The sequence below is a fragment of the Oryzias melastigma genome, linkage group LG11 (genome assembly GCF_002922805.2).
Source record: "Oryzias melastigma strain HK-1 linkage group LG11, ASM292280v2, whole genome shotgun sequence".
Lineage (NCBI taxonomy): Eukaryota > Metazoa > Chordata > Actinopteri > Beloniformes > Adrianichthyidae > Oryzias > Oryzias melastigma.
Genome location: NC_050522.1, coordinates 8232311 through 8243688, shown reverse-complemented (window position 1 = coordinate 8243688; position 11378 = coordinate 8232311). Strand labels below are relative to the sequence as shown.

The window sequence follows — 11378 nt, the reverse complement described above, 5'->3', positions numbered from 1 at the left end:
TAAAAATAAAGAAAAAAAACAAATGATTGAAATTGTTACTTAAAGGTGGAGTATGAAATAGTCAAAGGAGAATTTAAGAAATAAAAGACGTAAGATTTCATGGCTCCTGCTGATGTTGCCACACAAATGAACTAAACATGACTGGAAATTAAAAAATGAACAAAATTTCATTTCCTGTTTCAACAAATTCATTGTTTTTCTTGAACGTGTAGCAGATTGCGATACGCCGACTCGCACACATTGAGCCTATAAATGTCAAGCGTGGAGTGCAGAAACTTATGTCCGCTTCCCATAAGAGCAGGAGTGTCCCCAGCTGTCATCTCGGTCCGGCGCTCAACTTTTATCACGCCTCACATGAACGAACTCACATAAATAAAAGTCCTGGCAGGAATTCAATGAAACAAAAAAAATCAAATAAATAAAAATCAGAGGCAGTCATCTACAAAATGCGTTTATTTTGGCCGTTTCTGGACAAGTTTCATCTACCGCAACAATAAAGTGAATCTGGAATGTCTTCATTTAGCATCAATAACTTACATAAAACTTCTTTTTTTAATTCTTTTTTTACAGCAAAAGGATGGAATTACATAATAAAATACGGTACAGTGTTTTGCACACAAAGTAAGCACTTTCATCATTAGCAATCCCTGGAGACATCTGCACCTCTAGAGTTGATCAGTATGGCGATTAACCGGGGTTAGGGCTGTCAGAAAATATAAAAATAAAACACTTTATGTAAGACGACATTTAGACTGTGAGGACAGCGGTTTTGGGGAAGGCAAAGACGATCTCCAAACAAAAAAAAATAAGCAGAAACAAAGAGTCACAGAAGTTGCACTGGTTCACAAAACAGGAGAACAGCTGGTTTCTTTGATCGTCAAGTCAAAATATTCTGACTTGCAATTTGCAGAAGTCACAAGGTTTGAAAAAGATTGTATCCGTGGTGTCGGTTAACCAGCACAACAGTGAAATCTAAAAGAAATTGCCCGTGAGATGGAAAAGATCAACTTTTGGTGTATTTACAGCTTAAAGCAGTACAAGCTGAACCTTGGCTTCGAGTCCTACTACATTCATCTCATCATCCTGATTCTTAGATCTCCAGTGTTGAGGTGACATTCTTGAACAACCCTGGCTTTGTCAACATCCTTCACCGTAATGCTTTTTTGGATTTTGTTGAAGTCTGACATAAATTTGGTCATCTGCTTGCTATACCGGCCGACTTCTAGCACTTGTGTTGTTGTCATCGTGGTTTTGACGGGTTTGGGAGCGCACTCTTTTCAGCCCTACTCCGTCCTTGGTGAGGTTTCCCGTCAGAGCGGAGTCGTGCACCTGCTTCATGTTCTCCTGAACTTCCGCTTTGGCGTGTTTGAGCAGATCGGCTTGACCCTGGGGAGACGGAAGAGAGGGGGAATGAAGAAGAGAGGTTAGAGGCCAAAGCTACGTTCACGTGAGCAAACACTTCCAATGAAAAGTCTACGGCAGTGGTGTCCTAGTCCATGTCTCGGGGGGTCGGTATCCCACATAATATCCAAGCTCCTTATTGGCCAAACACACCGAATCCAGGTAATCCTCAGCGATAAGGCAGGATTTCAGGAAAACGACCCTTTGTATACAGTAGGGATCAAAAGTTTGGGCACCCCAGGGAAAATGTTCCATATAGAAGCTGGATGGAAAAATCCTCTTAAGGTATAGAGCTGTGAAAGAAGAAGTCTGGATCCAGATGTTACAAGATTTGGACCCCTTCAACATTTCACACCAGGTCTCTTCCAACTGTAGGTCCATGTAGTATCAGGTAGCAATAGACCATTGTGAATGCTATAAGGTAAAATCACATGATTATATAGCCTAAAAAGTACGTCACTGACCTTTAGAATGGTCATGTTCCAGCTAAAACTCTCCACTGCCCGGCACACCTTGGAACCCTTCAGTCCCTCCTTTGCTGCCAGAATTTGCAGCTTTTCATGAAACTCCATGGCTGAAAGAAAAATCACAGCAGAAATATGTCAAGAGTACGGCAAAGAAAATCATCGTGGAGTGAAAGGAAAATCAGAGACAAAACGAACAGTGGAAATAATGTGTACAGGCATGAGTGTGTGGTGCAGCGAGGTGGTGTGTGTGTGTCTGGCTTCCTCTGGTTGCCCTGGGCCACTGTCCCACTGTTACCATGGAAACCCGGAAGTGGGTTAACATGGGGCAAACCTCACCATAAGCCATCGACAAGAAGCCAAATGTCTGACATTCCAAGTGGTGATCTTGCACACACGCAGATCGGCGGCCTGCACAAGTCCTGGCAGATCGCTCTGTAAACATCTGTGAACGATGGTACACATGTGCGAGCATCTGCTCTACATTCGCACACATGCACAAGTTGCCTGAATAACAACCTTTTCCCACACGGTTGCTAGGCAACTCAAATAATACATGCCGGTGTGGTGTCTGTGCGTGTGTCTGCATCCTTTTGAAGCAGGATCCACTAAAGGAAATGAGGTCTCGAAGCGTCAAAATAACCCCCCAAAAGATCTGGATCTGCTGATGCATCGACTTCCCATCATGCCCTCCATCTGAACTGTGAGCAGCGAAGATAGAAAAGGTTATTTTTAATCCAAACACAACGTTTCCATAAAGCTTAAACTTAAGTGAACAGATCTAAAGCCTCACAGGCAAAGCAGCTGATGGTGATTGATAAAAGTGGGTTCATTCATTCCAAAATATCACTGCTGACAAAGATAGAAAAAGTATGAGGAGCTTTAAGCAAAAGAAAGGAAAAAAGAAAGGTTTGATTTACTCAACTCTACATTGAAACTTAAATAAAATAAAAAGTAAAATCTGGAAGTCTTCTAACAAAAATGTTGATCTAACAGTCAACAGCAAAGTTATATTTTCTAACAAGGTTTGGAAAAGAAAAATCCAGATAGCAGTTTTAATGAAATACCACCAGTTTTCCAAATACTGGTCTACCAGCATGATTCTTTTTCCATAATCCCTGCTGGAAATCATCTGGATTAGAGGTCGTTCAATTTAATCTAAACCTGAAAGGACCCAAAACCTCCTTTTCAGCATTAAAGGTGATAAATCTGGAGGTTTCAGTAATCTTGGTATTAAAATGTTCAGCTTGTTGAGTACATTACTGCTTGTACCTTTGGTGTTAATAAACTTTATTGTTTTTGAAATATTAAGCAAAATATCATATATATAGGAAATAAATCAGAAATTGCTCAAATCCTTCAAAAACGTTGAAACTTTGTGTACTTCTGCATTTACTTCCAGCTACAGAGAAACCATTCAAGCTTTAAAATGTTCTCCAACTACTGGGTCTTTTAGTGCAATTAGAAATGTAGCTTTTTATTTAGCAACATGCTAGCCGTTTTTGGCTAATTTAGACTTTTGTCATATGTTCATATGAAAATTTGGAGTTTAGCTAATATTTTAGCATTATGCTAGCGGTTCTGTCTGAGTTAAAATTTTTTCAAAGTTCTTTCTGCAAATTTTTTAAAGTTCTTTAGCTAATATTTTAGCATTATGCTAGGTGTTTTGTCAAAATTAGACTTTACATAAAGTTCATTAGGCAAATTTGGAGTTAGCATTTAGCATTTTTTTGGCAGAATTAGACTTTTTTTCACTTCTTTTTGTGGCTAATTTTGTATTTAGCTAACATTTTGGCAAGCTTTCAGCTATTGGCTTGACCAATGAGGTTAATATCACTAGAGATGGCATGCTAGCTTGTTGCCTACGCAAATTCAGACGCCATATTGGAATGGTATAGATGTCTGTTTACTGCTGTGTTACAACTGTATAGACAGATCTGGAAAAACAAGAATGTAACTTTTCACTTGTAAATTATTGCCGTCAGCTGATAAAGGAGAACTTCTAGAAAACATTTTAAAATTATCTGAATGAGTTTACTATCAATGGTGAATGTTTAGGTTGATCTTGTAGCCTATTCAAAGTCAATGGTAGCTTTAGACTTCGCACTATTTCCACGTTTTCTGGCAAGACCCCCGATCTCTTTGTTTTATGGAGGATGACCGGGATATTTGTATGTGTTAGACCTCAGATCAGACCAGACAACCCGCTGGTAATTAGATTACTAAGTGGAGAAAAATAAACTAACCAGGATTTCCTCAGTAGTGAAGATTGAAGACCCTATAAGAGCTGAATCCCGTCCGGTGGGCGGACCGGGCCATGTGTTGTATGAAATACCGCCAGCACACTGTTGCATTGGTGCCCGAGTCCTTCCGATAAAGGCTGGGTGGGATCCACTTGTAGAACGGGAGCCTCCAGCCTAGTGTTGCAGCCCCCACTGGGTGAATTTACCCCGTGGCATTGCGTCACAACCTGCTCTGGCTGTGTAATAGGTCCCGGCGGCTGCTGGCTTTAGAATGGGTGCCGCCCGGACCTCGCTGCTCCGGGGTCGTGGATGGAGAGCTCACTGAGCCCTTTCTTCAATCTATTTATAAACACTGAAGAGTCTGTTTATGTGTAGATTTGAATAAAATCACAGTCATGCATCAGGTTTTCTATATAATAACCCATTTATTTATAGAAAAGTTTGAAATGTCGTTCATTTGTTGTACAAAAACATCATTACCATGATCTGGGAAGTTTTTTCCTTTTTAAAATCGGACTAAAATTAAGTATTTTATGGTATTTTACTGTCGACTAAACCATGTCTCATTGTTTTTTATACCATTCCAATATGGCGCCGCTCTTTAGGTATCTTGGACAACAGTAAAAAACCTGCGTGCCATCTCTAGTGATATTAACCTCTATTGGTTGGACCATTTAGTGCCATCAGTTTCAGTATTTTCTGCTATCAGCTCTGGCATCTTCAGAGGCCACATTCAGCTCATAAGCAGTAATGCTATATATCAAAGTGTTTCATGATATGTGAAACAGTAAAAGTCCTTTATTATAAGGATGGAATGGCTTAAACAGAATTTTGTCTCAAATGAAAACCAATAAAAACATAACATAAAACAATCAAACTTTCTTTTTTTAAAGATATATTTCTTCTATGTCAAATCTGAAAATACCCTTTGATTTGGGTTTCAGAAAAGCTGTTTTTTACTTTGTCCCGTGTAATACTTTCACAAAGCGATTTTAGTTGCAAAGCAGTACATTTTTGGTGTGTTCTAAATATAACTCAAACAGTCTAAAAACCATATGTGCACACTGCTATATTTAGCAGAGGTTTAATTTCCTCTTCCAGTTGCAACTCTTTCTCTGCACGATGTTGCTTACTTACTTACTTACTTACTTTTTGTCTTTTTACTGGGCTGCACTGCGGACAGTTACCTCATCTCTCAGCAGTGAGGTACTTGCGTAAAAAAAAAATCACAAAAAAATGGAGTAAAAAAGCCCTCCAGCTAAGCAGCACATCATGGGACTCTTCCTCTCCCTTGGCGCTCCTGTCATCCTTGCAGTGTTGCCTCTAGCTATCTTTTCTTGCCATTTATCTTTCCTCTCCCTCCACACTTCCCGTCTGCCACCAAGTGGCCCATGCTTCCTTCATAGTGACCCATTTCTGCCTCCTTTACATCCCGATTGGTGGTTTGCATGTCACCACACGTGAAAGAAACTAACAGATGCACGGATGGTTCATCTTTGCTTTTGAAACGCTTCAAATTTGTCTTAACGAGACGCACAAATATCCTTCAAGTCCAATGGAGGATTCATGGGGCGAAGTAGGGCTGTCGGGAAAATTTGTGCACATCATTAATCTCTAAAATGCACAGTCGCGTCCCCAGGTGAACCTCCATCTTTCTCTTTAAGTTCATAATGCCTCTTATTTAGATGATGTGCGGCTGGCAAAACTCCCCTAACAAATGCTTTTAAATCTGTGCAAGGAGAAACTGTTGTGCTGAATCACAGCAAAAAGATGGGAAATTCAAAGTCAGTGTTCCATCTACCAGAAACCACACAAGCAGATCAGATATTTGCCCTTTAAAGCGATAAATATAAAAACTATAGGAATGAAGGCGGACAGGGTAATAGCAATGAAGACAGTTCAGAGGAAAAAGGTGATAAAAGCAGTGTGAGGTCAGCATGAAACACCTACACACCGGTTGACTGAATATGCAGGATCTTGTCGTGGATTCCATCAGAAAGCTCCATCACTGCTTTGCTGGAGTTGACCATCTGTGGGCGGAGAAACAGGAAGCAGGAAGAGAGTTTTAGCACAACAAACAAATACGTTCACGGGGTGGATTTATTCTAAAGATTATGGAAAACAGTCTAACTCCTTTAACCTTTAACCCCAGAACACTTCCATTATAAAAAGTTACACCATCACTTTTTCGAGGTAATTTTTACTTGATATTCAAAATACTTTTATTATTCCCACGGTGGAGAAGTTCATTATATTTTGTTTAATTAAAAATAGCTGTATAATACACCCAATAAAAAGTGTTTGTCATAAAAAATAGATCAAATGATGTAAACACATAATAGTTTTCTTTAAATTTTCACTAACACTTTATAATAAGATTCCTTAAGAAGCTTTATTAACACATTAACAAACATTATTAGTGAGTCTATAGGTATTAGAAAGACATTTATTAGCACAATAAGCCAAATAAGGTTTATTAACATACTTAGTAAGATTCATTAACTTCTATAGTGAGACTATTCCACAAAAGCATAATAATAAACTGTTTATAAGCTTAACAAATGTTTGTCTTTGTCAACATTATACTGAGTGTTTTGCATCACCTCATCTAAAGTGTTTCCAAATTTTCAACTGTGGTAGATGTAAAAAAAAAGGAAAATAAAAACATAGGAAAATCCTAAAAACATGCTTGAAAATTACTGAAAAATTAGGAATTTGAGAAAAAAAATTCCTAAAAATAATAATGATGAGACTGGAGACTTGGCCTTTCCCCCCATTCCTGGGACATGCCAGACTTTATCCAGGGACACTCAGAAAAAAACATTTAAAATCATGTAAATACTTGTGTTACATCTGAGATTGTTTGTGGAATATTTAACATCATTTCTTTGTATTTGTTTGTTTGTTTTTTGTTGTTCTTGTTCGAAAATAAAGTTTAAAAAAAATCACCTAAGAATAGTGTTCTAGAGTTAATAGTCCGGGGTGTTTTGTATTATTATTAATTTTTTTTACAATTTTCTCTATTAATTTATATTTAAAATTGTTTGTTGTTGTTGTATTTTTGATTATATTACACAATACGTCCACATAACACCAGAAACTGTCAAAAAAACTCATAGATCAAACTGTTTTTATGTTGTATAGCAAAAGATCAAACGTAGAGAAAAAATAAAAACCCTCTAACGAAGCAAAGACGAGGTCAAAACAATGTGAAAAATGTCTTTAAAAAACAGATGAAGCTCCACTCAAAGTGTCATCTCAATTATGAGTCATAACTCTTGTTGAGTTTGTTCTAAAACCAAAATTTTACAACTAATTTTTTTTTAACCTTTAGATTACATAAAAAACAATACTAATGAGGTGACTGGCAAACTCACTGGTGAGTTCAGGGTTTATTTTGTCATTATTTTTCAATAAATGATATTTTTGAGTGAACTGTTTTCAACCAATCCTAATTTTCATTTCTTTAATGAAATGCTCTCTATCGTTTTCCTTTTTTTGTCATCACGATGAGAGGCAAAGGTTAGATCACCACTCGATTCACTACTAAATAAATGTCAAAAAACAACTTTTTAAACTCACTTTTTATGATTACGCTCAACTATTAATCTCAAATGAGCTCTGACACTATCAAAGAAAAGAGAGAAGAATGGATCACTTCAATACTAAATAAAAGAAGGTTGAAGAAATTGCTTTGGCTAAACCATAAAAAACTGAGTTTTTAAATAAGACGCACAGAAACATTCAAACTCTAAACAGGAAAAAAGACTGTTTCACAAACCCTGTGGGAACCCGTCCCCGTGGGAAAAAAAATGCTTTTCTACAGAAAATTAACCACAGTGCACGGTTACAACCACATCCGATCGAACACAAACTCACACAGACACTTTCCAGTTCCCCCGTCCCTCCCTTCATGTCTGAGGATTGAGGAGTGGAATCCATTTAGCCAAGCGGCATTCAAATTTATGCTAATAGGTCTGAGCACCGGGGCAAGATTTTTCAACCGATCCGCTCCACTGGGTTCAAAGTGGCTGGAGACACAAAGGAAGCCCCGTGCACGTTCTAATTTAGAGCCACGGCGCACAAATAAGCAGTCGCAGATGCGAGATGCATAGCAGTGACAAACAGCCGTGGTTAAATCGAGGTGTCGCGGATTATACACCTAAACCTAAATGAAAGCTGAATGGGACTAGAGAGACTCATCTGTCTCTGCCTGTTGACACGCAAAAACCATCGACGTTTAATCCATGGTTACTTCATCACCTCAATCAGGGGGTTCTTCTGAAGTATTGGACTGCACTGCTTTACCAAACCAGTGCAATAAATCACTCTTCTTCTATAATTTTCCCCAAAACACAATCCACGTTTTTAAGTCTGGTCTCAGGGAAAGGAGCGGCAAGAACCTGAAGAAATAAGTTCACTTTAGAGAAGAATTACGCAAGACAGACACCAAAAGGAAGGACTGTGAGGTCAGAAACACTTAAGATTATGTTTTTTCTTACATATTCTTGTGTCACTTTTCTTAAAAAGAGGATATGTATATTTATAAAGAAAATTAAGATAAAAAAAAAAGAATTTCGGAGTATTAAATGATGTTCTAATCATTGACTGTATATAGAGAACTGGCCAGAGCCAGTGAGACATCCCCCAGAGCTAGCGAGCGCTGCCTCTGAAAGAGTTGGCAGAGCTAGCAGGGTCACTGCCATGCCTTCTAGTCCCTGGGCAGCGGTGCTTCCTAGCTCTTCCAGCCCCTAGCAGGCAAAGCTAGGAAGCACCTGCACCCAAGACTAGCATGGTTGCCGCCGTTGCTCCTGGTCTTTGGGCGGCAGTACTTGCTAGCTCTAACACCCAGGGACTGGAAGAGCTAGCGAGCACCGGCATCCAAGAGTCAGCAGAGCAAAAGTGGTCGCCGCCCTAGCTCCTGGTCCCTGGGCGGCAGTGCTTGTTAGTTCTGTCGGCCCCTGGCAAGCACCACCACCTAAAACTAGCGGGGTCTCATCTCAGGCTTATGGTCCCTGGGCTGTAGTGCTTGCTAGCAAGCAAACGCCGCCACCCAAAGCTGGCAGGGTTACCGCCAAGGTTTCTGGTTTCTGGGCGGCAGAACTTTCTAGCTCTACCGGTCCTTGCTAGATCTATTGGCCCCAGGGTGGCAGAACTAGCGAGCACCGCCACCCAAAGTTAGCGGGGTTATTGCCAAGGTTTTTGGCCTCTGGGCGGCAGCGCTTGCTAGCTCTACCGGCCCCTGGGTGGCAGAGCTAGCAAGCGCTGCCACCACAACAGCTGGCAGAGCTAGCAAGCGCCGCCACCCAAAGCTAGCGGGTTACCGCCAAGGTTCCTGGTCACTGGGCGGCAGAACTTTCTAGCTCTACCGGCCCTTGGGTGGCGGCGCTTGCTAGCTCTGTTGGTCCGGGGTGGCAGAGCTAGCAAACAGCATCACCTAAAGCTAGCGGGGTCTCATCTCAGGTTCCTGGCCCCTGGGTGGCAGAGCTAGCGAGCGCTGCCACCCAGAGCTAGCAGGGTCGCCAGCCAGGCTGCAGGTCTGTGAAGCTCGCTTGCTCTCCCGGACCCTGGGCGGCGGGGCTTTCAATGCTTTCCACCAGTCGGCTGGCTCCCTACAGTAGCCAGCCGACTGGTGACTACCTGTGCTGGCCCCATCTGGAGGCATCATGGAAACTGCAAACAAACCCATTCGGGGCCCGCATTTTCTGCCCACTTTTAAACCTTTGGGGCAAACTTGGTCTTAGCAGTAGGAAAGACCTCAAGAGGAGCAATTTAACAGAACAGCTGAAATCATTTTTGTTTTTATTGTTATTCCCACAAGTCTTTCTTTTATTTCTAAAGAGGATTTTTCTTAATGGTTATTCAGAGTCATTGCATAACTCAAGTCTGGTGAGTAACCTCCTTGTTGGTCAATGAACGTCTGGGGTTTATTTGGGTAAAAACTCTCAGAGACTGTAGGCCAACATAAGCCTTAAGGGAATTAGATCAGAACTAATGCTGATTCTATCTGCTCCATAATGGCTTCAAATTAAATATAGACAGAGCCCTTTTCCTCCTTTGTCAACTATGCAAGCTTTATGTCTCACCGCTTCATAAGTAGAGACGACCCTGCGGAGGACATCTGGTAGGGGCCCCTGGGCCTCCAGGGTGGGGTAGTCGTCCTGTAGATCAAACAGCAGTAAAGGTGCTCCTTCTGGTCCCGTCACTCTGGAGCTCAAAGCCAGCACACACTGCATGAGGTTAGCCACGGCTGACACTCCACACAGCTCTCTGAACACCGACACAGAGTTCTGTCGAAAAAGCACAAATAAAATCAAACCACAGACTGTCGACATGTACCGGTTTATTTATGAAATCTCCTCAACACTCCTGGGATGACATCATGTTCTGTTACTCACCATCAAACCCACAAACACACACACACAGGTATTCAAACCCGAGTCACACAACATTTGTTTTCTCCTGCAGCAGTTTGACAGTAAATCCAGGCAATCCCACGACACTGACAACACAGTTATCACTGCAACAAACACACACAGACCCAATTTACCGCTTGCCTCATCCAGAGTTGCTTTTGCATGATATAATTAATATTTATAGTCACACCGGACTAAACATTAACAGAGCCGAACGCAAACAAGACTGTACTCGAAACATTACGTGAAAGCCTCATAAAATTAGCAGTTACGAAGCGAAAAACCTTGAGATGATCTTGTCCTCGCCTCAGCAGCCAGGCTGTTATTACTTTAATCTCTTGATTAGGAGAGCATCGTCCTGGGACGTGATTAATAGGAACTCGATTACATCAATGTTAGCAAGGCCTGCTGCTAAAATGTCTTTGACTCGTCTAGTAGAGACCTGTTAACATGCTTTTTTACAGTCATGCAACAAACTAAAATGTCTGTGTACAATGTCCTTGTAGAATGTAGAATATAAAATGTTTTTCCCTTCTTAGAAAAAGAAAAAATCTGCCAATAGAACTAGCAGAATCTGTTAGGTAGGATTTATTCAAACAAGTTATAATGTCTCACCAATTTAAGACGATATTAAATCTTGGAATTAGGTTTAAACACTTCTATTGAGGTGCATCGCTCTAATAATTTGAACTTTTGTCTCAAAATAACTCTATATTGCTCAAAAAAGTTCTTTCTATCTTGAAAGTGCTGTATATTTACATACATAATTGTACTTTTCCCCAAAGAAATACTACTTTAAGTGTAACAATACTCTGAAAACCTTATTTCTTATGTCAAAACATAAGAATTACACA

The 11378-nt window shown here is 40.4% G+C and overlaps 1 protein-coding gene across 1 annotated transcript in view; it reads right to left on the bottom strand.

The window, feature by feature from the left end:
• Positions 1-435: 435 nt before the first annotated feature.
• Positions 436-11378, bottom strand: part of LOC112136342 (inactive phospholipase C-like protein 2) — a 44097-nt gene continuing 33154 nt past the window's right edge. Inside the window, exons 9-12 of the mRNA XM_024257977.2 lie at positions 10195-10398; positions 6063-6138; positions 1866-1975; positions 436-1386 (exon numbers count right to left, since the gene is read on the bottom strand). Coding sequence (XP_024113745.1) covers positions 1207-1386; positions 1866-1975; positions 6063-6138; positions 10195-10398 — 570 coding nt within the window. The 3' untranslated portion in view covers positions 436-1206. The remainder of the gene's footprint in view (positions 1387-1865; positions 1976-6062; positions 6139-10194; positions 10399-11378) is intronic.